The 26,164-nt window shown below is 57.9% G+C and overlaps 3 protein-coding genes across 7 annotated transcripts in view; 1 reads left to right on the top strand and 2 right to left on the bottom strand.

Annotated features, from left to right (window-relative positions):
- Window positions 1-9,955, top strand: part of NFIX (nuclear factor I X) — a 93,109-nt gene extending 83,154 nt beyond the window's left edge. For all 3 annotated transcript variants that reach the window (XM_070373559.1, XM_070373560.1, XM_005900541.3), the window contains 2 exons: window positions 1,254-1,345; window positions 5,699-9,955. In XM_070373559.1, coding sequence (XP_070229660.1) covers window positions 1,254-1,325 — 72 coding nt within the window. In that variant the 3' untranslated portion in view covers window positions 1,326-1,345; window positions 5,699-9,955. The remainder of the gene's footprint in view (window positions 1-1,253; window positions 1,346-5,698) is intronic.
- A 156-nt stretch (window positions 9,956-10,111) lies between these two features.
- Window positions 10,112-14,370, bottom strand: LYL1 (LYL1 basic helix-loop-helix family member). 2 transcript variants are annotated; one of them, XM_005900542.3, is made up of 4 exons: window positions 13,930-14,370; window positions 12,146-12,501; window positions 11,971-12,062; window positions 10,112-10,900 (listed from the first exon to the last, which is right to left on the bottom strand). In XM_005900542.3, exons 2-4 carry the CDS (start codon window positions 12,478-12,480, stop codon window positions 10,482-10,484), a joined length of 846 nt encoding a protein of 281 aa, XP_005900604.1. In that variant the 5' UTR covers window positions 12,481-12,501; window positions 13,930-14,370; the 3' UTR covers window positions 10,112-10,481. The 2 variants fall into 2 exon arrangements, with proteins under 2 accessions (XP_005900604.1, XP_070229667.1); XM_070373566.1 differs by lacking the exon at window positions 13,930-14,370 and adding an exon at window positions 13,445-13,919.
- A 1,648-nt stretch (window positions 14,371-16,018) lies between these two features.
- Window positions 16,019-25,181, bottom strand: TRMT1 (tRNA methyltransferase 1). Of its 2 annotated transcripts, none has more exons than XM_005900543.3 (17): window positions 25,046-25,181; window positions 24,539-24,823; window positions 24,400-24,455; window positions 23,787-23,929; window positions 23,423-23,610; window positions 21,595-21,710; window positions 21,394-21,506; window positions 19,334-19,482; window positions 19,042-19,128; window positions 18,885-18,954; window positions 18,661-18,795; window positions 18,492-18,577; window positions 18,039-18,147; window positions 17,878-17,954; window positions 16,614-16,733; window positions 16,394-16,523; window positions 16,019-16,198 (listed from the first exon to the last, which is right to left on the bottom strand). In XM_005900543.3, exons 1-17 carry the CDS (start codon window positions 25,141-25,143, stop codon window positions 16,049-16,051), a joined length of 2,112 nt encoding a protein of 703 aa, XP_005900605.2. In that variant the 5' UTR covers window positions 25,144-25,181; the 3' UTR covers window positions 16,019-16,048. The 2 variants fall into 2 exon arrangements, with proteins under 2 accessions (XP_005900605.2, XP_070229656.1); XM_070373555.1 differs by having other exon boundaries at window positions 24,539-24,742; window positions 25,046-25,175.
- Between the last annotated feature and the right edge of the window lie 983 nt (window positions 25,182-26,164).

Genomic DNA, 26,164 nt, shown 5'->3' with positions numbered 1-26,164 from the left:
AGGCGGAGGGTGGGCGGTGTGCCGTCTGGGGGACAGTGGGCGGGGGTGGGCAGCGCTCGGGGCTGGCAGGCTGTGGGCCAGGACTCGGGGATGGCGGCGGAAGGGGCGGCCCATCTCACCACTCTTCTCGGCCTCGCGCTCTCTGCCTCACCTTCTTTTTTCATGGTTTGAGTTCTTTTCCCCTCTTCATCCTCTTCACGTCATCTTCTCATCTGCATTTGCCACAAGACACGAAGTCATGGTCATGGTCATTGGAGGTGGGCAGGGTGGGAGGGGGGCCAGGCTGCAGGGTGGCTGGGGGCCGCTTATGGACAGAATCTGGTGAGCACGGGGTCCCTGGGGTGTATCCTGTGCTGGGAGGGATGGGAGGTGGACTCCCAGTTAGCCTGTGACACTCCTCATCCCTTCTGGGGGCTTCCTTCCTCCCAGGGTACAGGGCCGGCTCCTTCCCGTAGGGCTCCAGCCAGACAACCCAGAAGAGCTCCAGAATGTTTGGCCCGTTTGCCCCCTCAGGCCTCAGAACAACTGCCTCTGCTGCCCACACCCTGGGGCTTTGCCAGGCCCTCCGGCCTCCTCCTTCTCTGCACGTGGGCCCATCTTGGTCCCTGGGAACCGCAGGACCATAGGAGCTGGCTCATCCATCAGAGGAGGAGAATGCCTGCCAGGCCTGAGCCCTGCCGCCCCTGCGCCTGAGCCAGCAGCCAGCTCCCAGACCCTCTCTGACCTGTCCCACCCAGCTTAGCCCTCTACTGGGACCCTTCAAGTTCCCCAAGCCACGGGCCCAGACCTTGGGCCCAGGGTGGTAAGCGGTGCAGCACCCAACTAGGCGCCCCTGTTGGAGGGGTAGCCCGGCTGAGATGGCCTTCTCCCAGCAGGCTGGGGCCAGTCCCCAGAGCTCCCAGCCTCCTGGGCTCCCTTCTCTCCAAAAGCAAGAGGCCCAGCAGGAAAGCAAGTGTTCTTACTTCAGGGAGGAGGGGACAGAACTGGGTCCACTGAGCCACAGCTAGAGCCTCCAGGGCCACAAAGGAGCTTCCCTGGCTGCAGCAGATGGAGTGCTGGGGCTGGGGGACCGCGAGCTCCTGGTCAGTGAGAGGATAAGGGGGCCCCTCCGGCCTGGCCTTCCCGCCGCCAGCCTCAGCCCAGGCAGCATGGTCTAACCCAGTCTCTCCCTCTCTCAGCAGCCCTATGGGGCAGTGCCCGGGTGGGCCCCCAGTCCTCACGGGGTCTCTCCCTCTCTCCCCTGCTCCCCACAGCATTCGCAACGACAGGCGCCTCCTCTGCCAACCGGTTTGTCAGCATCGGACCCCGGGACGGCAACTTTCTGAACATCCCACAGCAGTCTCAGGTAGGAGGCCCTGCCCACTAAGTGGACACAGGCAGGGGTGGGGGCCTTCCGGTGTTCTGGAGGAGGCCAGGGTCCTCGGGGCAGTTGGGAGAAGAGGCCAGGGCAGGGCTGGAGGGCTCAGGCTTTGCACGCCCAGCTGAGCCTGCCTCCCCAGGCAGCCCCCAGGCCCCCTGGCTAATCAGCTAATTGGATAATTAGCTCTGACAGCCCTGGCCCTGGGGAAGGCAGCCAAGGACCCAAGGCTAGAGGCGCTCTGGGCCAGGCCTGGTGGAAGCGAAGGTGGAAGTGGGAGGCTCCATCAGGAGGACAAGGTCTGCCCGGTTGCTTTCCTGCCGCTCTGGGGCATGTGCTTGCCCCTGGCCCTCCCCTCTCCTTGGATTTGGGTGGGCCACGTGCCCAGAGACTCTGGCACTGGGGGTGAGGCAGGGCCCAAAGCTGCCCTGGAGGTACCTCCCCCACGTCCTGTGAATCCTGTCAGAGGGGTGGCCAGGCTGTTGGAGCTGCTAGTCCTGCTCCCATCTGCCCCTGGTTCTCACGAGGAAATGTACCCCCAGCCCCGCTGCTGGAGGCTCCTGGACCCGGCTTTGCGCAGGCGTCTTTGCACCCTGGTGCTCGCAGGCCTTCTGCCCTATTCCAGTCCCTGGGAGGCTGGCGCCCACCTGTAGAACCCAGGGCCCTCAGGGCACAGGCGGGACCAGCCCCAGGAGCAGGGCTCAGGCAGCGTTTACAGTGTGGGCTTCTGGGGAGTGGAGGGAGAACAGGCAAAGATCTTTTTCTTTTGCACATTCGACAAAAACATCGCCCTGTGAGCCCAGAGCCTTGGAGGCTTCCTTAGCCCCCGGGCCACCTCTTTCAGCCTCCGCTCTCTCTTTGCTCTGAGGCCCAGGTCCAAAGAAAGTTGGTGGATGGAAGTTTTGTGTGTGTGGTTTAAGGTTTTGTTTTTTTCCCTTTTCCTTTCCCTCCCTAAAAAAAAAAAGCCAAAAACTTTGTCAGACTTCAAACTTCAGAGCTCCCTAGTGGCAAGGAGGGGAGGGGAGGAGAACTTCAGCCCCCTCCAGCTTCCCACCCCCTTTCCCCAGAGTCACGTCTGACCCGTCTGGTTTCCAGGAGCAACCAGACATGATGTAACACCCAGATGAACTTGAACTTGGGGGTGTTGAGAAGAAAAACAATGGCTTCGAGCAGGGGCTGGAGCCAGCCCCCTCCGCTCTGTGCCAGGGAGGCTGCGAGAGCCCTGCTGGTAGAGGGCAGGAGGGGGTGCCAGAGGAAGGGACAGCAGGCGGGCCTCCCCTCCTGGCTCGGGGCTGGCACCAGGCGGCAGGGCTCCAGCGTGCCGGCCTGCCCACCCTCCCTCCTCCTGCTGCCCGCCCTGTAGCTCTGACTGTATAGTATGTTCGTGCTTGCTCACTCTCGGGGACCACAGCCACGAGCCCTCCCTCCCCGTTCACCCCATTTCCGCCTCCTCATGCTCTCCCTGCTTCACTTTCTCTGCTCACTTTGGTTGGATAGTGGGGCCAACTCAGAATCTGAGACAAGTTTGGGAAACATTTTTTCTTCCCCTGGTTCCTACAAGGAGCTTTGGGGCCCAGGGCCTTGAGCAGGCAGGTGTGTCTGGGGATGGGGGTTGGGGGCCAGAGGAGTCGGACAAGCTGATCAGGGAGCCCTTAGGCCTGGGGGCAGGCAGGCTGCTGCAGCGGGTGCAGGGGGTACAGTGGGGGGTGGTTTCCACAGTAACCAGTGACTTTAGCCGATCTCTGGAGCACCAGATGGAGAGAGAACAATAGAATGAGGGAAGAAAAGAGAATTTTAGCAATTTTGTCATTCCCTGGGCAGCGCTTTTTACTTAGTTTTAATCAATTTTGGACCTGGCTCAGGAAACAGGGAGGGGTGAGCAGAAAAAGCCACTCCGGGCTTGGCAGCAGACCTCCCGTTCCCGGGACCCGCGGGGCAGCACCAGGGAGTCCCACTGGAGTTGTTTTTGTCCCTAACTCTAGGCCTGGAACTGGAACTGGAGTCTTCCTCCACTGAGGGGGCCCCTCAACCTGAGCACTGGTGGTTGTCCCCCCCACCCCCCACTGCCACCGTGCAGCTCAGGAGACCCCCACAGGGGACAGCCTGGGGCCTTGGTCTGGCCTGCCGTGGGCAGAGGGGCCAAACAGGCCCTCCCTGCCCCGTCGTCCCAGCCTCTTCCCGCTCAGGAAGCGGGGAGGGGTGGGCTCACAGCCAGGGAGGTGGTGTAAGGGTGCCAGTGTAGTCCCTCCTTGGCGTCCCAGGGAACACTCAGCACTCGAGCTTGCAGGGCCCAGGGGCTCACCCAGGAAGCTCCCCTCTCCCTCGGGCCAGAAGCCTGCTGCTGCAGCCGCCCTCCCCCAGGCACTCTGGGAAGGCCTCAGCCCTGGCTTCTGCCCACACCTTACCAGGCCCCCCTGCGCCTCCTTCTGGCCTCAAATCAGTTGATGGGGTTGGATTCTGGGTAGGGGCTCCAGGGGCTCCCCCGCAGGAAGGCAGGTCTCTGTGCGTGTTGTCCACACATGGCAGGAAGTGTGGTGTCTTCACCTGCCCAGGAAATGCTAGCAGTGCCCCCAGTCACCATGGCAACCCCAAACCCCCACATGGCCAAGTGCTCCCCCATCTGCACTGTCTAGTGTGGTAGCCACTGGCCACATATGGCTGTTCAAATAACTAGAGAGAAATTGAGACCCTCGGGCACACTAGACGCATTTCAACTGCTTAGAAGCCATGTGTTACTGGTGGTTACTGCGTTGGACGGCACAACTAGAGAATATTTCCATCATCCCAGAAAGTTCTAGATGATCTCCGAGGCCCTTTCTTTCTTCTTTTTTCCAGTTTTACTGAGATATAATTGACAGATGGTCTTGTATAAGTTTAAGGTGTACAACAGAACAATTTGACTCACATACCTCAGGAAGTGACTCCCACAACATGTCTAGCAAACGTCCATTCGCTCATAGAATCAGGGCCCTTTCTAACTCTAAAACTTGAAGTCTCCACCTCACAGTGGACGATGGCCTGCAGTTCCAAACCAGAGCCTGACCAGGAGGCAGAATCTGTGTGACTGAAACACATCTTTTAAATATTGGAAATTTTCACATGAAATTGTCTGGACTTTCAGCTTCTTTTGAAAAATTGGCTGACCTAGCCACCCTAGGCCCTCACCCCAACGTGGCCGCCTTGGCTGCAGCCTTGGCAAAGTGCGGGTGTCCTGGTCACCATAGACCCTGCCTCCCTGGGACCGCGCCACACAGCAGTGAGGAGCATGGACTCGAAGCTGCCCCCTGCATCGAGTCCCTGCTCGGCAGTGTGGGCTGTGTGGCCTTGGGGAGGACAGCCGCCCTCCCTTCACCTGGCTCCTGTGCAGGGTTGGAGTGGGGATGCGTACAGAATGCGTCTGTACCTGTGCGTGCTCTGTAGTTAGCTGTGCTTGGCCTCTGCTGACCTGAGTCTGTGACCCAGTGCCTGGGAGACCCCAGGATGCATTTTGTTCAAGGACTCCTTCAATTTTGTCCCAAGGGTACCACCAGGCACTGTAGACCATAGAGGAGCCCCGCCCCCCACCACCCCATCCTTCTGGCCATGAGGTGGGGCCAGCGCCTTTTGTGCAGGGTACTGCCAGGCAGCCCAGTCCCGGGGGTCCACCCTGGGTGTGTTTTGTGCTTAGCGGCTGCCAGAGCGTTTGTGGGAAGGCGGCGCCCCCTGCTGGCATCCTGAGGGAAGCAGCTGCCCGCTGGAGGAGCCTCAGGTTGTTCCCCAGGGCGTGGTGCCCACTGGGCTACTGATCCCTTCCCCTGGGCCTGGTACTGTGAGGGACAAAAGTCATGTGGTACCCACTCCTCCCCAGCCTTTCAGCCTGCGGGACCTTAGCTGAGGTATACAGATGGGAATTTCTGCTTTTAATCCAAAGAGACAGAAAGAAAACTCAGCAAGAAGCTGGGCTTGCCCCACCCCACTTCCCAAACCCCTCTGGGGACAAAAGCTGTAGCTTGGCATCCTCCCCCCTGCTCCAGGACCCACACAAAAACCTAACAATTGGAAACATGGCCAGATCCCAGGTCTGTGCCCATGCCAGCGCCAGCCATGGGGGTCCCACCCGCTGGGCACTGTGCCCACGGGAAGGCCAGCTGGACTCTAGCACTGCAGGCGGGTCTCTTGGGGGAGTAGGATTCCCATAGGAGGGACCCTTGCGGGAGGTGTTGGTGTCCTTGACTCGACTGGAGCTGGAACCCCCCTGGGGCTTTAAGAACCAATCTGGAGTCCCAGGACCAGGTAGGGGCAAGAAGGCACCGACCCCTGCTCATCTCAATATCACCTCTTTTTTTGTTTGTCCTATTTCAGTCCTGGTTCCTCTGATAAGATCGACAAAAGAAATGACAAAATGAAAAGAAGAGGTTCCTCAAACGGGGGGAGAAGAAATTTTGAGACGTGGAAAAAAATCCCCCAGCCCAGCCCAGCCCCACCGAAAAGCAAAAATTAGACGTCGTCAGCCACTCAGCCCTTCTCTCCTCCAGCCCGGGGACCCCTGCAGGCCCCCAGAAGCAGCTCAGTTCTCAGAGAGCCTCGGAAGAGGTCTCGGTGGAGCTGTGCGCCAGCAGCCAAGCAGAAAGAAACATGCAAAACGGACTCTGTCAAATAGAGGACAGAAAGAAAGGATGCAGAACTGCCTCCCTCCCCCCCACATCCCGTCCCGGCCTTCTGGGGAAGGAGCAAAATCCCCAAACAAAGCAACCAGCACAATTCTGAAGGGGCCTGTCCCCTACCCTCACCCTTCCCAGGGGAACCCCACCCTTGACTCCAGCCGGAGCTTCACTTGGGAGCTCAGAGGACCAGCTTGTAAAGATGATGGGGTGCAGATCCCCAGGGCTCTCCCCTGCAGACTCCACCCCCTCTCTCCCTCCCTCCCCGCCTTGCCTCTGGCTTCTTGGCCTGGACTGGGTGAGGCAGGGTAGCCTTGAGATCCCACTGCCCCTCCTTTGGGCTAGAAGTGTCCCCCCCAACCCTGGCTAGGAAAGGGGCATCTCCTGGAGCTAGTTTCATGCTTCCAGAAAGGAGGGTGTTCTGCCACCCCACCCTGAGCTGCAGGGCCAGTTCCCCAGGCCCCAAACCCCTCTGTACAGTCCATAGGAGAAAAATCGGAATGCTTTTCCAGACGGCCCCTCCCAGCCCGGGACAGGTGCCCTCTCCCCTCTCTCCTGAGGCAGGCCAGGAAGGTCGCTGTCCTGGCCGGCCACGAGTGAGGGGAGCCGGGCCCCCAGGTGGCGCCCACACCCCAGCCCCGCATGCGGGTGCCCATGCTCGGCCCCATCGGTCCCCGCCCCTGCCCCTCCCGCAGACAGCCCTGCCGCGGCGGGGCCGGAGAGTGGAGCAGAAAGGGGACCCCGGAGTCGAGCGAGAGTGAGGCAGCCGCCGCCGCTGCCGTCGGCTAAACCTCCACCTGCGCTAGGTAGGCGTCCTGCTCGCCGACTTTCAGTTCCTTTGGAGGGTGTTGGGTGTCGTCCTTTTTCAAAAAGTGTTTTGGAGCTTTCTCTGCCCTACCCCCCCTCTTTCCCCACCACACCACCCCCATGGCCACTTCTCTCTGGATTTCAGCTGTAATGTCTTTACTCTTTATTTAGGGGTGGGGCATTCATTGTTTCGGTTTTTGCTGTTGCAATTGGGAACCCCTCCATTTGAGCAACTTGGGAACAATTTGATAACACACCGCAAGAAGTAGCTCTTCCCCCCCTCCTCCCCACCGCAGCCCCCTCCTCCTCCAAGGGATGGTTGGGGGCATGTCCAGAGGGTCTTCAGAAGCCCCCCGGGAGGGATGGGAGCAAGAGCACGCCCAGCCCCCTCCAGGGTGTGGCTTGGCCCCGCTGGCTTGTCTTTCTGTGCCTTACTCCCTCCTCCCTGCATCTCCCTCCTGCGCCCCTTTCTGGAGTCCTTGTGCCTCTCTCTTTCTCTCTCCTTAACTGTATGAAAACACAAAGCACAGGTCAGGATCCTCTGAAAGTCAAGCAACCCAACATTGCACCACATAGGGGTGGGTTTTGGGCTTTATTTATTGTGAATCTAGTTTGTGAGGCTGTGGCCCCAAGCGAAGGGAGGGAAGGAGGGGAGGGAGGAGGCTGGGGAGGAGCGGAGGGCCCTCACCTAGGGCTAAAGGGGCCGGCGAGCGGTCGCCTCCTCCCCAGCTGGAACCAAGGAGGTGGCTGGCCCCAGGGGTGGCTTTTGTTGGAAGTCGAGCGAAGCCCCTCCCCCATCCGCGTGCAGCCCTCGGGGAGGACCGGGTCTGAGAAGCAGGGGACGGGGGAACCCGCGGGAGCCTGGGGGTCGTGGGGAGTAGGGCGGGGGGTGGTGGGGGGCCGGGTGGGCCGGGCGTGACGCGCGGTCAAAGTGCAATGATTTTTCAGTTTGGTTGGCTAAACAGGGTCAGAGCTGAGAGGGGAGCAGAAGGGACCCCGTCCCCCTGCCCGGCCGCGCGCGCCCCTTCCCTCGAAGACAATCGGGGCGGCGGGCGCGGTGGGCCCTCGGGGGCAGGGGGTCTGCGGGGCGCCCGCCCAGGCGAGGTCGGAAGCTGCAGGCCAGCTGGGCCGGGGCGGGAGCGCGCCCTGTAGGGCTGCCCGGGTGGGCACGGGGGTGGGGGGCCGCTCCTTTCCTAAGTGTCGTTGTGAGGGGCAGACGAGGGCGACAGGAGATGTGGGGACGTGTTAGAAAAAAAAAAAAAAAACCCACAAAAATATATATGGGGGAAATGAACTTTTTTTTTTTTCATTGAACCAAGTGCAATGCATCAGAGAGTTTTCCTATCTTTGTATGTTAAGAGATTAAGAAAAAAAATTCTATTTTTGTTGTAATGTCCTCGCGGCTCTGGGGACGCTAAAAGAACCGGGCCTGCCCCGCCCTGTGCGGGGATAACGAAAGCTGAGTGTTTTTTCCTTTTTTTTTTTTCGTTCGTTTTCAGTTTTTTTTTTTTTTTTTTTAAGTCGTTTTCCTGCGTTGACGAGGATGATCTGGGGTTTTTATTTGCTTCGTCGTTCGTTCTCGGTTTCGGTGGGAGGGCTGAAGGAAACGTTCACATTTTAGAATTAAAAAAAAAACAAAACCTCGACATTAAAAATCAACACAAGATCAAAAAGGAAAAGGACGAGAGAAAATTATTTTAAAGATAATTCAACATAAAAACCCTGGTGCTTCTTACATTATAAAGTACGTTTTAAAAAACCCACAAACTATTATACATAAGTTTATGAATCAATTAAATATCCTGCACTTGTTAGGAACACGCATATCCCTTCTTTGTTGAGTTTAACGGAACGGGACAGCGGCGTGCGCCCGGCGGCGGGCTGCTCTGGCCGCGGGTCTCCCCGGGCGTCCCTTCCCTGGGGCCCAGCGCCCCCTCCTCGCCCGATCCACGGTCCGGGCCCGGGGGCGCGGCGGCGGGTCCCCAGCCCCTCCCCCGCAGAGGTCAATGCCAACGAACAAAGGTCCCCTCCCTCCCTCAGAGGTCCCCAAAGCGTCCTTCTTTGAGCCAGACGCCAACTTGACCCTCACCAGCATTATCAGGAGCGCGCTCGGCAAGTTGGTAGTTTCTTCCCCACCCCACCCTCCCCGTTCCCCGGCGCCCGCGACTCGACATCACTTCTCCCACCCCCGCCCCCCACCACCGTCACCCTCCGGGGAGCACGGGGAAGGCTCGACGCTCCAGGATAGGACCAGCCAAGCTGACAGGTCGATTCGCCCAGGCCCGCGCACGCACGCACGCACGCACACGGCCCCGCACACAGCCCCATCCTACCCACCCTGCAACCAACCCCCGTCGACTGCCTTACACACCCGCCCCGCGCTGGCCGGCCGACCTAGTGCCTTGTTCTCACCCCCGTGCTGGCGGAGCGGACGCCGCGCTCTGGGTCCCAGAGGGGCCGGGTGGCTCAGACGACCCACCACCTCCCCACCCCGACCGTGCTGAACGGACCCTCCCCCACACACGAGAGAAAATAAAGGAGCAATAAAGTCACGAGAATTTTCGTCCCCCAATCGAGAGCCCGAGGGGCACCCCAGCCCCGCCTCTGCTCCCCCCACCCACCCTTGGGGCGCCCCCCACCCCGTCCCCCCGCCAGCCAGCCTGGGCCAGCCCCGCTTCGGCCCGGGAGATCCGTGCGCCCGACCAGCACCAGCATCGCGGACCGCAAAGGCCGCCCGTCCCGTCAAACAAGTTTCTTCTTAGGCTAAGAAACGCAGTATATACGAGTATCTCTATATATAGTACTAATGGATTTGGTGTGCTTCCCCCTTAGCGTCCCCGTCCCTCCGCTCCTCTTCCTTCAGCCTGGTCTCCCCCTCTCTCTGCCCTCCACCCCCGTCTCTGCACTGAGATACATAAGAAACAAGGGTAGTTTACTGTCTGTTTTGTTTTCTGGGTTTTCAGTGTCCTAGCGGAATGCAAGTAGGCAGCCAGCCCGTACGTTCCCTCTCCGCCCCGCCCCACCCCACCCCACCCCACCCCGCCCCCGTCACTGCGCTTCTGTTATACCATCTTTGCCTGACTCTCTCCGGCTTCTCCATTGAATGGCTAATGTGTATGTGAAATAAAGAAATAAAGAAAAACAAAAGCAAGAGCGCCCGAGCCTTCGCTAACGCAATCGTGCGGGGCAGGTTCGGGATCGGTGGGATGGGGTCGCCGCGTGGATTCCGCGCCTCACAGCCTCGAGCCAGGCCAGCCACCGCCACCGTCGAGGAGTGCGGATCTCTCAGTCTCCGGGAGGGGGCGCCAGTGAGAAAGGAGCGTGTTCTCAGGCCCCTGCTTAACTCCCTCGGTGACCCCAGCTCGGAAAAATTAGGCCCCTTTTGGGTCCAATGGCCACTCTGATGTGTTGGTTCCCGGACCTCACCCCGCGGAAGGGGTACGCGGACAAGGCCACTTCCAGCGGGCCGTGGGCGATAAAAGGGTCTTCAAGCCCCTGGGGGAGACGGTCGCCCTTCGGGACCGCCGGGCCCTTTCCCCTGTAGGGGACTCCTCACTGGTCCTTCTTCGGGAGAATTCGGTCCAGATCAGGCCCTGCGAGCACGTCGTCCGCCCCTTCCTACATGGCCCTGGGCTGGCTTTCCAGTGCCCTTCGGCTCAGAGGCGACATCGTGGAGGTCATCGCACCTCTGGGCTCACAGCCGCTTGTTCTGTCTTGATGGGTCGGCCCGTCCCACCGCGGCTGCTGTCGGGGCCGCCGGAAGGCGCGGGCTGGGGGCGCGCCACTACCTCGGCCCTGCGACACGGCCCACGACGGGCCCCGCCGTCGTCCAGGCCTCGGTGCGCCGGCCGCTTGCGGGGCCCCGGAGGGGCGGAGCCTGCTGCCAGAGCCGCCGCCTGGTCGCGCAGCAGCCGCACCAGGAAGCCAATGTATTTCATGGCCAGGCGGAGCACCTCGTTCTTGCTCAGCTTCCGGTCGGGCGGGTGCGTTGGCAGCAGCTTCCTGAGCTCAGCGAAAGCGCCGTTCACGTTCTGCTGCCGCCAGCGCTCCCGACTGTTGGTGAACACGCGCCGGGCCACCTTCTGGGGCTGATGCCCTGAGGATAGGAGTGGCAGGATTGGCGCCATGGCCCAAGAGAGGCAGGCACCCCCACCTACCCTTTCTTGAGACTCCCAACACCCTCTTGGGGGACTTCAACACTGGCAGTGGACTGAGGCTTTCTCCATCCAAGGGGTTCACGTGTAGGATCCACGTGTAGCTCAGTTAGCAACCCCCGCACCCCCACCCCCAAGCTGCCTGGTGGTGGTGGTGGTTTGGTCGCTCAGTCGTGTCCGACTCTTGCGACTCCATGGACTGTAGCCCGCCAGGGTCCTGCGTCCATAGGATTCTTTAGGCAAGAATACTGGAGTGGATCTCCATTTCCTTCTCCAGGGGATCTTCCCGACAGAGGGATCAAACCCGGGTTTCCTGCACTGCAGGCAGATTCTTTACCCACTGAGCTAAGAGGGAAGCCCCCAAGCTGCCTAGACAAGGACTATCACAGGCCCAGGTTGCAGATAACCGAAGCCTCCTGTACCTCTGTCCACTCCTTTATGTCAACAGCTGGGGTTCCCTTGGGAATGTGGCTGGGGAGCTGTCCTTGTGATTCCCATTCTGTGTGGTCCCTCTGTGCGGCTGGGTGTGCTCGTGGGTCTGAGAGTTTCCTTCATCGTGATTGGTCCTGTCCTTTCTCAGGTGGTCATGTAAACTCCTCCATATCCACATGGCTGTGGTGTGTGATCACTGCCATGTGGCTGTGGTTGTGTGGCTAATTCCTGTGTGGCTGTGGACCTCAGTGGCTGTGGTTGTGTATCTGCCTCCTGTGTGGTTGTGGTCCTGTGGCTGTCTCTTGAGTGGATGTTGCCCTGTGGCTGTTTCCTGTGTGGCTGTGCATGCGAATGGAGCCCCCATGCTGGGCTGTTTTGCCATGAATTGCTGTGGCTTGTTGGGTGACAGGGGTTGTTGTAGAACTGGCCATGAGTCTGTGGTTTTGCTGCATGAGTGTAACCTGAGTACTGAGCCCCTGTGTGTGTCTGTGTGCAGGGGCATCACTTTTCCCAGTGGAAGGTTGTAGGGCAGACGTGGGCCCCAGGAGAGACAGTTGGGTGGACATAAACCCATACTCACCCTCAGCCAGCTCCAGCTCACAGTGGCTTGGTCTCCGCTTTAGCCGACTGCTAGGGAAGATGCTGAAAGGTCCTGCTGGCCCAATGTAGAGGCTGTAAGGGGTCGTGGGTCACTAATGCCTTGTGGGTAAGGACCCTGCCCCTGGATTCCCCCCAGGCCCCGGTCCCCCACTGACCTGTTGAGGAACGGGTGAGGGTGGTAATGCAGGGCCAGGGGGGGTGGGGCGGTTCCCAAGGCAGAGAGTTGCAGCAGCGGGGGACGGAGGGTGCTGAGTTCTGTGGTGGCCATGGCTGCCCCTGGGGGCCTGGTGTGGCCCAGGCTGATCACTGGCACGCCAGGGGGCAGCCTGGGTGGCGAGACGGAGCCTCCGTGGCCCACCTCCTCCACCTTTGGGGGCCCAGGCGAGGCAGGCTTTGGGGGCAGGGCAGGCACCGGGCTGGGAGCACACACCATCTTGGCCTTCTCGGTCATGGTGGGGCCCACCTCCGCCTGGGCCTCGGGCGGGCACATGGACCCCGAGGGGGTGCTCACCTGTGGGAGGAATGAAGCCAGTGGGGAGGGAGGAGGCAGATGCCACCCTCTACCCTTAACCCAACAGAGCAAGCCCTCACCTGGAGGGAGACTGGGGTGGGGGTGGGGTGGCAGTCCGACGGGCAAAGGCAGATGGGAAGTGGGCCCAGAAACTCCCAGGACATGGGAGGGGGTCCAACACAAGGACAGGGGGTGCCCACTGAGGTGCAGTGCAGCACTGAGCTCAGCAGTGATGCTTCTGAGCTGTCTGTGACCCATGAGGCCTTAGTTGCGGAGTCCCTGAGCAAATTTCCCTTCTTCCAGAACCCTCTCTGGCCTGGAGCCTGGAGGGAGGGGTAAGGCAGGGAACCATGACAGACCCATTGACCACAGGATACCCCCATAACCCTCAGATCCAAGACCCTTCATTGACACTATGGACCTTGCCAACTCTCCATGGCTGGCTGACCTTCACTTACCACTGCCCCCAGGTTGACCATGGGGTCCTTGGCTCTAACCCTGAGGCTCTTTCATTGTCTCCATGTCAGACCCTGAAAGTCCTCCATAATCACTCCAGTGACCCCCTCCTCCCAAATCTCCCCCTTACAAGCCCCACGACTCCACTGCTGACACTATGACTCCGGATGCTAACCCTATTCCCCGGCACACAGTCATGCACAAGTCCTCTCTCTGGCTCTGGCATCCTCCCACCCACGCTACCCATAAGCAGTAACCACCCCTTTGCACCCTGCTTCCACAGCCCTGCTCACTGCTGGCCTCGCGGCCCGGCGTGTCCGGGCAACATCGGGGATTGCTAGCCCCTCTGCCCTGTCTTCCCTAGCTAGACCTTGGGGAAGCTGCTCGGCCTCTTACTTAGTGGGCCCACCAGATGCATGAAGGCAGAAAAGAATGAATGACTGCAGGTGGGTCTGGGATCCCGTTTTCAGGCCCACTCCACTCTTACCCCAGCACTGCTACGGCTGCCTGCAGATGGCCCTGACTCTGTCCTCCAGGGCTAGGATGCGGTTCCAGGTTCAGGCGAGACACCAGCACCCTGCTCCAGCCTCTGTGCTCCGTGGCCCTGGTAGTTAGTCGGCCGCCCCCTCCGGGCTGTGGCGTCGGGCCACCCCTCTTCCTTGGCTCCCAAGGGCCACCGCGGCAGAAGCAGCGGCAGCAACAGGGCAGGTCCCTCCAGGGAAAGTGAGCAGCTCCAGGCCGCCCACCCTCTCCCCGCCCCTGGCGGCCCGGTTTCCTCCCTCTCACCCCTGGCGCAGTGGCTGGAGGATGCTGGGCCAGTGCAGATAAGGGCCTGGCTGCCTGGCCGCGCCTGATAAGGAGCCGGGCTGACCCCGGAGGAAACCCGGCGGGCGGGGATCCCCCGAGCGCGGGCCTCCGGGCCCCGCCCCCCGCCAGCGCAGGCAGGACCGCCTGTCACCCTCAAGGCCTCACCTTCTGTCCCCCAGGCGCTGCAGGATCCCTGCTCCAGCATACACCCTTGGGAGTGAGGTGCCCGGTTGCATGCAGAGGGGAAACTGAGGCGGAAACGCAGCAGTCCCTATGTTACTTGGGCCTGTCCTCCAGCTTTGAATACCCCTTGTCCTGTGCTGATGGGGGTGGAGAGTCCTTTCCGGCTCTGCTGGGGCCTCGTGACCCAGGGGCCCCCTTCTCCTCCTCAGCCTGCCCGGTTCCTCTTTCTACAAGAGTGCCTCCTCGCTCTTCTGCCAACCCCACCCTGCACTGACTGCAGGGCAGTGTTGACAGTTTGGCCCTGGGTGTCCAGGCTGGGCCAGTGTCTTGGGCCCCTGGTGCACCCTCCACACCACCACGCCAGGTCCAGGAGGGTTAAAGAAAAATACCACAGCTGGGGAGGTGCGGCCAGTGCCAGTGGCCGAACCTTCTGATAGGTGTGCCCACCAGGTCCCCGCCATCCGGGGCCTCTCCCCGCAGGCTCACATGGCCCCAGCTCAGAGACCCCCAGCCTTTGTCCCGCTGTGTGGGCCACTTCAGGGTGGACAGTGATAAAGAGGCATTGGGTCAATATCTTGGAATGGTGATGAAGCTCAAGGTATGACCCTGTTCCCACCCCTGGTGTGCTCCCACCTGGGTCAGTCATGCTTTGCCCCGTGTGACTGCAGGAGTGCCCAGGCAGGCCCCTGGGTTCAATCCCTGGGTCAGGAAGATCCTCTGGAGAAGGAAACAGCAACCCACTCTAGTCTTCTTGCCCCGGAAATCCCATGGACAGAGGAGCCTGGCAGGCTGCAAGTCCATGGGGTGGCAAAGAGTCAGACACGAGTGAGTCACCGAGCAGGCTCACACTCAGGAATCAAGTGAAACCCAGAACCCCACAGACAACCATCCTACTGTCCAGGGAAGCCAGAGTACAGTTCTGAATGTTTGAGTTAACTCTGGGATGCCTACTAGTTGGGCTCTGGAATTAGGTTTAGGGTCATTGTACAGATGATACAATGCCAGTAAGGGCTGCCTCCACGGTCCCATGGCTACCACGTGGCAGGGTGGGGATTCTGCCCCAGTCCTCTAGTTAATGCTGCTACCTTCCCCGGCTCTGGCGGGGAAAGGGTTGCCACAGGCTGCTGGGTGCCTCAGTGTACCAGCCCAAGGGGCCGCAGGGCAGGAAGCACCTGGTCTGGAGCGGATGCAGGAGGCGCCTGGTTCCGGTCCAGTTTCCGCCACTGGGGCCCTCAGGGGCAGCTGGGCCAGAGAAACCAGGCGGCGAGGAGGAGGAGGAGACACTGGGGCGCGAGCCCATATGCGGGCGCAGTGCCTAGAGGACAGGTCTGAGTACTGGGGGTGCGCCCACGCTTGGAGGATGGGAAGAAGGGGAAGAAGGTAAAGGCCCCCGCGGGCGTGAGCGCACGGCTGCCGCCCCGTGGCCACCTTGGGAATCGCAGGCACCAGCAAATGTGTGGCTCAGCGGTAAAGAAGCTGCCTGCGGTGCAGGAGACGCAGGTTCCATCCCTGGGTCAGGAAGATCCCCTAGAGAAGGAAATGGCAACCCACTCCACTATTCTTGCCTGGAGAATCCCATGGACAGAGGAGCCCGGTGGGCTATAGTCCAAGGGGTTGCAGAAGAGTTGGACCCAATTTAGGGACTACACAAACAAAAGCGCCTTGCAGGCAACCGTTAACTCCCTACCTCCCTAATACAGACAGAACACTCCAGTCAGAAACACTTGACAATACCTCATCAGGCAGGGACCAACATACCAGATGCACAGAGCTCACCAAGGGGGTTAAAACAGATGGACAGAGGGACTTCCCTGGTGATCCAGTGGCTAAGGCTCTGAGCTCCCAGTGCAGGGCGCCCCAGTTTGAGATCCCTGGTCAAGGAACTAGATCTTGCATGCCACAACTAAGACCCAGTGCAGCCAAATAAATAAAACATTTAAACTAAATAAAATCAATAAAACAGATGGGCAGAGAAACAGCCCTCAGACAAGGAGCTAAAGAGATGAACAGAGCCCCTTAGGTAGATGGACAGAGAAACCCCAGGCAGCCTCCCCATTCAGACAAATGACAGTCAGGGGAAAGTGAAAAGGTCTTTATTAGCTCACTCTGTGCCTGGACCAGTAGCAGCCCCAGGCTCAGCGGGGTTCTGACTGGGGGCCTCTGGACAGTCAGTGGGGGTGGCTTCAGCAGTGGCCTTAGGTGAGGGGGGGCTATGCGAGTAGCAGCACTGGCCCCCCTGTTGACAGGTGCCCTGGTAGGAAGACAATGGGTGTGAATGAACCCCGTTCTGGAGCACAGCAGCCTCCTCTGGGTTCCTTCCCTGGATAGGGAGCTCACTCCCACCCACTTGACTGGTCCCACCTCCCCCCGCCCTGCTGGCCCATTGGCCCAGTCCTGTAGCTGGGAGAACCCATGGGTGCTTCGGTTGGGGGGTGGTTTGGTTCACCTCCTTGAACCTCTTGCAGGGAAATGTCTTGAGCCAGGCAGCCCGCTCAGCTGGGTCTTCCACCGGCTCTTTTCGCTTATTTTGGAGCAGCCTACGTCTCTCTTCCACAGTTTCTCCTGCTGCCTTGCCTCTGTGTAGGGAGACGAGGGGAGGCTCCATCGGCCTTTGTGCCCACTCCCCCCAGCTAAGCCCCACCTTCATTCACCCAACTCTCGCTCACCCTGGCCGGGCACGGGGCCGGGGACCCCAGTTGGCCTCAGGGTTGGCCTGGAAGCGCTTGAGTCCTCGCTGGCGGGAGCTGGGGTTGGCATCATCCCGGATGGTGAAGTTGGCCTGCAGCCTGGGGAAATGGGAGTGGGGGTTGAAAGGCATCTGCCAGGCGGCTGGGCACACACCACCTAGGCTGCCTGCCCACGTCGGTGCAGCTCGATGGACCTTGGGAAAACTGTGTCTGCAGGTGCAGGGCTTCTATCATTTATTTAATAAACATTTATTGAGTGCCTACAGTGGGCCTCAAATCTGCTGCCAGTAAAGCTGACATTCTAATGCCTAAGACAGACGAGCAAGGAGGCAAGTCAGAAATCAGACAGCTGGCCTTCCTTGGTGCTCCAGGGGTTAAGAACTCGCCTGCCCATGCAGGGGACAGGGTTCAATCCCTGGTCTGGGAAGATCCCACATGCCATGAAGCAACTAAGCCTGTATGCTGCAACTGCTGAGCCCACACGCTACAACGACGAAGCCTGTGCGCCTAGAGCCGCAACAGGAAAGGCCACCACGAGAAGAAGCCCGAGCAGCGCGACTAGGGAGTAGCCCCCACTCACTCCAACTAGAAAATGCCCATGCACAGCAATGAAGACCCCACACAGCCAAAAATAATAAAGGAAGAAACTAGCAAATTATATTGTGTGAGGACATAAGGGAGCAGGGTAGAGCAACGGGGAGTCTGGGAAGGAGTGCGGTGAGAACAGGGCAACAGGGACACAGGAAGAAAGTTTGGGAAGAGCCGTGGGGGAGCCTAAGGACAGCACTCTAGGCAGAAGGAACTGCCATGCAGAGGTTGCGCCTGCCAAGTTTGAGTGAGGAGGCCAGGGTGCAGGAGCGGAGGTAGGAGGGCCAAATGAGAGCAGGGAAGTGATGGGAAGACAGTACAGGGCCTGCAGACAGAACTGTTTCCACTGGGTCAGGTGGGAGCCACAGAGGGTTCTGAGGAGAGGAGGGCCGGGATCTGACTTGTGCTCACAGGTGCCCTCTGGCTGCTGTCCAGGGAACAGCTCATGATGGGGAGGAGCTGGGGGACCAGGGGGATGGGGACTGCATTGGTTCAGATGAGCAGAACTGGGGCCAGAAGAGGGAGAGGACAGAAGGGGGTGGGAGAGAGTAGATGGACTCCAGATCTCACTTGAAAAATGAGCATGTGTCTATGAGGGGAAGTGTCCGGGTCGTCTACTCCCCGAGCCCGTAGGCAGCCGTAACCATGCCCGTACCTGGGCTCCACACTGAGAATGCGGAAGGCCGGGCTGCTCTCTGACAGGCGCTCCCGTTTCACTGGACACTCCTTCTCCTGGGAGGCAAAGGTCAGAGGTCAGGGCACTGGCACTGACCACCCCCTGCCTCCCCGATCCCACCTGGTCAGGCCGGGCCTCACCCAGCACCGCATGATGTCCCAGAGGGTCGAGGAGGGAGCGTCTGTCTTCACAGCATTCTTACAGGCATGAGAGAGGGAGACCCGGAAGCCAGCGTGGAGGAGGGCCGACCTGGGGACCAGGAGGGATGGTGAGGGGGAAGGCTGGACCCCGAAGTCAGTGCTGACCCATGTGTGGGGGTGTGAGCCTAGTTTCATGGACTCGTATGGCTGTATATCTACCGGTGACTGCAATGCCTGCATGATGCCAGCCATCCTAACAGCAAGATCCTAACATCCCCCCTGGCCAGGGCTCATGGCTTCTAAGAACTGGTCTAAGCCCTCGTGCATGAGAAGCCCTAGACCTGCATTATGTTTGATCTCTACTTTCCAGGGGACTCTGGCCCAAGAGGGGCCCAACTCGCCCAAGGGCACCCAGGGGTTCCGGCACAGGCTCCAGCCCAGGCCCAGCCTCACCGCAGCTGCAGGAGGCTGGGTGTGTTGCAGTGGATGGTGCTGCTCAGCTGGTCCAGCGTATAGTAGAGAGGCACGTCCGGGAGCTCCTGTAGCAGGACCATGGGATAGGTGTGGGGCCCATCAAGGATGGATGGCTGCCCCACTTCTGGTCACAGGCCCCGGTCCCCACCTCCGTGATGACACTCAGCACTCCTCGGATCCGCTCTGCGGTGTGGAAGCGGCCAGGGTTGGCGCTCACAGCCTCGAGGACACGGCCCACGAATTCCAGGTCATGGAGGGGCTCTGCCCACATGGGGCCACCAAGCTGCGAACACACAGGGACCAGATGAGCAGGAACCAAGAATGCCAGGCCCTCCGCCTTCAAATGCTCCCCCCAGACCTGCCTCGCCCCACCTGGTGTCGCTGCCCACAGTGCTCGCACTCAGGGGCCACGGGGGGGCCGCAGGCTGCAGAGAACTTGAGCCTGCTCAAAGAGGGGTAAGGTTGGGCGGGGTGGCAACCTTGGCTGGGTTGTCCCCTTCCCCTTCCTCCCCAGCTCACCCTTGCTCACCGGCCACCGGAGGCTGCTGATGCTTTGCCAAGACGCTGCAGGTGGAAGGCCCCGCAGCCCACGCACTGGAACACCAGCGCCTGCTTGCTGTGGGGGACAAGGGCAGCCGCCAGTTCCTAGCATGGTCACCATATCCCAGCTCCTCCTTCAGCCTGACTGGACTCCCTTTGGGACCCCCCCCCCAACATTTCCCCAAGGCAGGACCATGTCCCCCAAGTCCTGCCCACCAACCAACCCTGGGAAAGATCCTCTTGCCTCTTTCCATCCATCACCCTTCTTTGCCCCAGACTACCTGGCTGAGGCCTTGACCTTGGCCTGACCAGTGAAGACACGAACAAAAACCCGTACATAGAAGTCAGCGCTGATGCTGAGCAGTGGCACCACAAAGCGCTGGTAGCAGTTGGCACGGAGATCCAGGCTGTGCAGGACAGTCCTCAGGGCCTGGTGTGGGGGATGGGTGCCAGCCATCAGCCCTGCCCCTGCCGCCACCTTCCCTACACGGAGCCACACCAGGGGCTCACAGGTACAGAGGCAGGACCGGCTTGTCGGGTTCTGAGCCCAGCGCTGAGTGACCCTTGGCAAGGGAGAGCCTCAGCTTCCCCATCTGTAAAATCACACCAGTCTGTCTCTTTCTGGCCCTACTGGGGACACTAAACGATTAAGGAAAGAAAGCGTGTGTACGTGCTAAGTTGCTTCAGTCATTCTTGACTCTTTTCGTTACCCTATGGACTAGCCCACCAGGCTCCTCTGTCCATGGGACTCTCCAGGCAAGAATACTGGAGTGGGTTGCCATGCCTTTCTCTAGGGGATCTTCCGGACCCAGGGATCAAACCCAAGCCTCCTGTGGCTCCTGTATGGCAGGTAGATTCTTTACCACTGAGTCACCAGAGAAGCCCAAGGAAACAAAGCACAGACCGGTTAACCAAATGGCTTCCAGTTAACATTGCATGTATGCCCCATGCTGGGTGATGTGGCCCAAGGCTGCAGTGAGGCTCTGACTCAGCAAGGAGGTAGCACTTCCCTGAGCTGACTAGCAGGGCTCCTAAAGACCAAGGACAAGAGCCCTCCTTTTCCAGCCCCCTGACATAGCCAGCCTTGCCTTCTTGAATCTCCACAGCAACTCCATGGGCTCTGGGCCAACATCACACCCATTTCACAGATGCAAAAATGGAGGCCCGGAAAAGGTGAAGTCACTTGTCCAAAGCCACCAGCAAAACTAGGACCTGAATTCAGAGCCAAACACAAAACTGGAAAAACTGCCTTTAAAAAAGAACGCTAGACCACTGGAGTTCCCCAGTGGTCTAACGTTTAGGGCTTTCACTGCTGTGGCCGAAGTTTCAATCCCTGGTCTGGGAAACAAGATCCTGCAAGGCACAAGGCATGGCCAAAAAAAAAAACCAAAACTTCAGTTGTTGAAATAGAGAATACTAGAAAGAATAATGTGGAAGTTTCCTGGTGGTCCAGTGGCTAAGACTCCACACGCCCAATGCAGGGGGACCAGGTTCCATCCCTGGTCAAGGAACTAGATTCCACATGCCGAAACTAAGACCAGTGCAGCCAAATTAATAAAAAAAAATTTTTTTTTTAAAAGGAGAAAAAGAAGACTGTAATCACCCACTCTTATCCTAGGAAAAACTCCCCCCCCCCAACCAATTTGCAGCCATGCATGCTCTCAGGAATTATGCTGGTTAAAAAACATGCATGTCAGGACTTCCCTAGTGTCCTAAAGCTAAGACTAAGGCTAAGACTCCACGTTTCCAGTGCAGGGGGCCTGGGTTCAATCCCTGGTGGGGGAACTAGATCCCACATGCAGCAACTAAGAATTCACATGCCTCAAGTAAGCAACTAAGACCTGGCACAGCTAAATACATAAATAAAAATAATTTTTTTTAAAGATAATAATAAAAGAAATAACGTGCTTGTCGGGATTCCCAGGTGGCTCAGTGGTAAAGGATCCAACTGCCAAGGCAAGAGACATGGATTCCATCCCCAATTCAGGAAGATCCCACATGCCTTGGAGCAAACAAACCTGTGCGCAACAACTAGCGAGCCTGTGCTCTAGAGCCTGGCAGCTACAACTACTGAGCCCACGAGCTCTAGAGCCCATGCTCCGCTGTAAGAGAAGACGGTGCACCGCAACTAGGGAGTAGCTGCCGGCTTGCTGCCACTAGAGAAAAGCCTGTGCAGCAATGAAACCCCAACACAGCCAATAAGTAAATAAAAATAAATAAACTTCATATATATAAAAAGAACACGTTTGTGGTCAACGTCTGGGGATGGATCTGGCTCTGGCTGCCTGGAGGAAGCTGAGCAGGTCTGGGGGGCGGGGAGGTGAGCCCGGAGGCCTCTCACCATCTCGTGGCAGGCCCGGCTCTTGAGGGCCATGGCCCCGTATTTGCTGTAGCAGGTCTCCCCGCTGTTCCCCGCCAGGACCGCCATATCTGTGCAGGTGACGCACAGCAGCCCTGTGGGGAGGGATGGAGCAGTGAAGACTCGGTAACGCCCCAAGCCCTACTCCGTTTGTTCGGATCCCCCGCAGCAGGGGGGCCTCACCTCCTTCACTCACAGCCTGCACGGCTGCATCCAGGAAAGAGGCGGGGCTGCCGTAAGGGTCGAGGTCGATGACGTCAAACCTCTCCGACGCCTTCTGGTGCTGGTACATCAGCATCCTGGGAGCAAGGAGGCAGATCTTCAGCCCGCTGCCCCAGGGACCCCACCACAGCCTCACACTCACGCCATGTGATGGTTTGGGCCTGGACTTGGGGGCCAGCTGCCCAGGTTTAGATTCTGGCTCAGCCACTTGCTAACTGTATTAACTTTTCCTCCTTGGATCTGCTACTCATCTAACAATGGCAATAATAATAGCCAATACTGAGACTCCCCTAGTGGTCCAGTGGTTTGGACTCCATGCTTTCACTGCAGGGCCCAAGGGTTTGATGCCTGGTCAGGGAACTAAGATCCCACCTGCAGAATGGTGTGGCCAAAAAAAAAAAAAAAAAAAAACTAGTCAATACTGATGTAGAACATATATGTGTGTGCATGCTCAGTTGTATCCGACTCCTGGTGACCCCATGGACTGTAGCCCACCAGACTCCTCTGTCCGTGGGATTCTCCAGGCAAGAATACTGGAGTGGGTTGCCATTTCCTCCTCCAGGGGATCTTCCCAACCCAGGGATCACACCCAAGTCTCCTGCATTGGCAGGCAGGTTCTTTACCCCTGAGCCACCTGGGAAGCCCGTAGCACATATATAATTGACACCATTTCAGGCAGTTTATAGACGTATTAATTCAAGAATCTTCCACAGATTTGAAACTATTGTTGTTCTCTGCAGGTGAGAAAATGCAAATCCTATTGACCAAGTTATTTGTAACAGGAACCCTCCCTCCCTTCCTCCACCCTTTATACCCTGGATTTCCCCGCTCCCTCCAGCATTTCTCACCGCTACACAGTTTACTTATTTGTCATCATCTGTGCTTCCTATTAGATTCTAATATGGTCAGAAAACCATGTAGGATCTTAGTTCCCCAACCAAGGATGGAACCTGAGCCCCTGCAGTGGAAGCAAAAAGTCTTAACCACTGGACGGCCCAGGAAGTCCCCAGCAAATATTTTTAATTCATTTATTTTCTGTAAGGGGTCAGGTAGTAAATATTTTAGGACCACATGTGGTCTGTCACATATTCTTCTTTTTCTAAACCTTTAAAAATGGAAGAGACATTCTTAGATAGCAGGCCATTAAGAAAAACACACACACACAAAAACAGGCTGTGGGCCTGGCAGGCTGTAGTTTGCTGATCCCTGCATTATCAACTCCACAAGGTCAGGGGTTTTATCTGTATTGTTTACCGACGCAGTCCTGACAGTAAGAATGGTGACGAGCACTGGATATACACTGGTTCACTTGACTGAATAAAAGTGCAAGAAGATGGGACTTCCCTGGTGGTCCAGTGGCTAAGACTCCACGCTCACAAACGCAGGGGGCCCGGTTTCCATCCCGATTGATCGGGGAACTAGATTCTACATGCCACAACTAAGAGTTCGCATGTCACAATGGAGATGGAGAATCCTGGGTGCCACAACTATGACCCAGGGCAGCCAAACAAATAAATAAAAATAAATAAATAGTTTTTAAAAGTGCAGGAAGTTAAGTCTGAAATGGAGTCCATAATGGTATTTATATCCACCTGTGAGCACAAACTATACAAGTATAATCAATACACCAACCCCTATAAAACTACTGTCCTTGTTTCACAGACAAGGAAACAGGCTCAGAGAGGCTACAGCCACTCTCTCAAGATCACGAAGCAAGAATATGACACAGCCAGGATGTGACCCCAGGTGACTTTGTTCCAGTGGCCAGCACTCTATGCCCAGCACCTACCGGGCATCTGCCTGGCTGGGCTGTACCAGGTGGGCCACTTCGTTGAGCTGCACATTACGGCGCATAAGATCCACAGCTCGGGCAGAGGCGTCATTGGCAACCACGGATCGGAGACCAGGCACCTCTCGAGCAAAGCGAATGGAATGTAAGCCGGAGGCTGCCAGGCCTTCCAGCACTCGCAGGCCTTCCTGTTGGAGTAAGCAGAGCCCCATTCACATCCACACCGCCATCCTGTGCTGGATCCCCCACCCCTCAAGGAGCCCCCACTGCCCCCCACCTCCTCTAGCCCGCCCCCTCCAGGATTCTTCCTTCCTTCATCACCCACTAGACTCCAGGGTTGCTGCCTCCTATGTTCAGGCCCCACCTCACAGATCTCCCCCACGGCGGCTGTTCGAGGCTGGTCTTCCAGGGCCAGGTTTGCACCCTCTTTCAGTTCAGCCTTGTCCTCCTTTGGCTCTGACAAGTCCACGACCACCTTTTGCACATCCTTCTCACCTGGCACCTTGACTGCAGCCACCCAGAAGCACAAGTCAGGGGATATCAAAGTGCCCTCTGAGAAACCTCCCCCGACTCTTCAGTATGTGCTTCCCAGGTGGCTCAGCAGCAAAGAATCCACCTGCAATGCAGGAGACGCAAGGGATAAAGGTTCAATCCCTGGGTGGGGAAGATCCCCTGGAGGAGGAAATGGCAACCTACTCCAGTATTCTTGCCTGGGAAATCCCATGGACAGAGGAGCCTGGACAGTCCATGGGGTGGCAAAGAGTTGGACACGACTGAGCAACTGAGCATGCACGAACTCTTCGGTATACAGAAGATGCAGGGAAGAAAATCGTCCCTGGAGACAGGCTAAGGAGCTGAGCCCAGGACCTGCTATATAAGGCTGGAGCCTTTCTGCAAGGTCAGGGACAGAAGGGGCGGGGCACCGAGAGAGCTGTGTGTGATACCCCGGCCCATCAGGAGCCTGGACCTTCACTCACTCTGGATTCCTTTGGCCGCAAGCTGAATACGAGCAAATTCCGTGATCACAGCGCATCTGCGGGAGACGGAGAGTCAGCTCACACCCCTCTATCTCAGACCCATTGCCCTCTGCCAAACTGACCCCGGATCCCTGCTCACGTTAGGTCCCGGTTGAACTCTTGCACTGGGTTGTAGAAAACTTCGTTGGCGTTGGGAAAGACGATCCTGGCGGCCCCCTCGGTGATCGTCGTCTCCTGGAACCCAGGTGGGCGCTCTTCTCCGTCCGGCTCGGTGCCATTCTCCATGGCTGCTGAATTTGGCGGCCCTTGGGGCTGCCCCTCCATAAACCGGGCTCTATAGAGACTGAGAACGGAGCGGAGAGTCGGGCTTAGCCACAGAACGGTCCTCGCACGGGACATCCGCGCGCGCCTCTGCCCGCCAGTCCTGGTTGGGAGGGTAGAAGAGGGAATAGCCAAAGCATCAGATAGCTGCGTTTCTGGGCCGGGTGGCCTAGACAGCTGTAAAGTAGGGACTAAAGAGACCCCGGGACCTCGGTAAAGTGACACCACCCCCCATCTTTGGAGAATACGCTTGAGAAGCCGGAAGCTCTCGAGCGGGTCCACCCATGGTCCGGATGCCTCCTCGCGTCTCCCAGGCCCTTCTCACCGTCTCTCGAGACACTGAAAATCGAACTGGTCTCGGTGCACGCTTGCCGGATTAGGACCTGGGCGCCGACATGTTGGCACAGAGGGCGGGCAGATCATGTGACAGAATTCAGTCAATCAGTGATGGTTGACTACAGTGGACGATTGGGATCAAAATGCATGGCGAAAAGCGCTGAACGTGTTGTGCGGTGGACTTAATCACTGCGGCTTCCCTTGGGGCGGGGGGCGAGGGGAGACACGTCACTAGCCCCATTTCACGGATGAGGAAGGTGAGGCTCAGAAGAGGGGCGGTAAGCGGAGAAACCCAATACCTACTGATCGTCTCCTGTGTGTTGGCTTCTGTAAAACACATCATTTCAGGGGACCCTGCAGAAATCACTCAGGCTCTGAAATCAGATTTACTGCGTTTGAATCCCCGTAGTACCACATGCTCTTGACAAGTTGCTTAAACTCTCTGGGCTTCACCATCTTTACCTGTTAAAAAAGACTCCTAACTTCCAAGACAGAGCAAAGATTAAAGAGCAGAATGCCTTGAAAATGTGCAAAGTAGGCTCTCACATAGTAAACCCTCAGTAAGTTGTTCTTAACTCCCTCTGTTTGTATTTCCTCGTTGGCAAAATGGGCAAATTTTTTTTAAACGTTCGTTTTTGAGTTGTGATGAAAATTAAATGAGTTAAATGCTTAGAATGGAATCTGGCGTCGCATAAGCATCATACACATACTAAGTTTTACTGTTGTTTATTGGGCCTGAGTTTGAATCTAGCCCCCGTCTTCACTTCCTTGCTGTGTGATCTTGAGCACGTTTCTTCACCTCTATGTGCCTCTTTTTTTTTTTCTATAGCGTGTGTGTGTTGATAAAATAATTCCTACCTAAAGATATTACCGTGAAGTTTAAACGAGATAATCCCATAAAGAACCTATAAAACAGTGCCTGGCCCAATAAACAGCAGGCATTACTCTTTGCTTTTTTCCAGGAAACTAAAGTTCCGAAAGATAGAGCCACTTGCTTAAGATCGCGGGACTAAAAAGTGGCGAGATCGGGACTCGAACTCTCCAGCATAGCCTAGGTTGCGACCGTGATTCCGAGGGGTAGAGGGAGGAGACTGAGGAGGGACGAAGG

This window comes from Bos mutus, chromosome 7 (genome assembly GCF_027580195.1).
Source record: "Bos mutus isolate GX-2022 chromosome 7, NWIPB_WYAK_1.1, whole genome shotgun sequence".
In the NCBI taxonomy this organism is placed as follows: domain Eukaryota; kingdom Metazoa; phylum Chordata; class Mammalia; order Artiodactyla; family Bovidae; genus Bos; species Bos mutus.
This window is presented reverse-complemented; position numbering and strand designations above follow the sequence as displayed.

Coding starts and splice junctions, on each gene's coding strand:
- LYL1 (XM_005900542.3), bottom strand. CDS start 12,480: ATGTGCCCGCCCGAGGCCCAGGCGGAGGTGGGCCCCACCATGACCGAG. Junction 12,063..12,145: donor CCTCACCCGTTCCTCAACAG/GTCAGTGGGGGA, acceptor GACCCCTTACAG/CCTCTACATTGGGCCAGCAG. Junction 10,901..11,970: donor TGAGCTGGAGCTGGCTGAGG/GTGAGTATGGGT, acceptor TCCTATCCTCAG/GGCATCAGCCCCAGAAGGTG.
- TRMT1 (XM_005900543.3), bottom strand. CDS start 25,143: ATGATCTGCCCGCCCTCTGTGCCAACATGTCGGCGCCCAGGTCCTAAT. Junction 24,456..24,538: donor GAGTTCAACCGGGACCTAAC/GTGAGCAGGGAT, acceptor CGTCTCCCGCAG/ATGCGCTGTGATCACGGAAT. Junction 19,483..21,393: donor GCCGGGCCTGCCACGAGATG/GTGAGAGGCCTC, acceptor CCCCCACACCAG/GCCCTGAGGACTGTCCTGCA.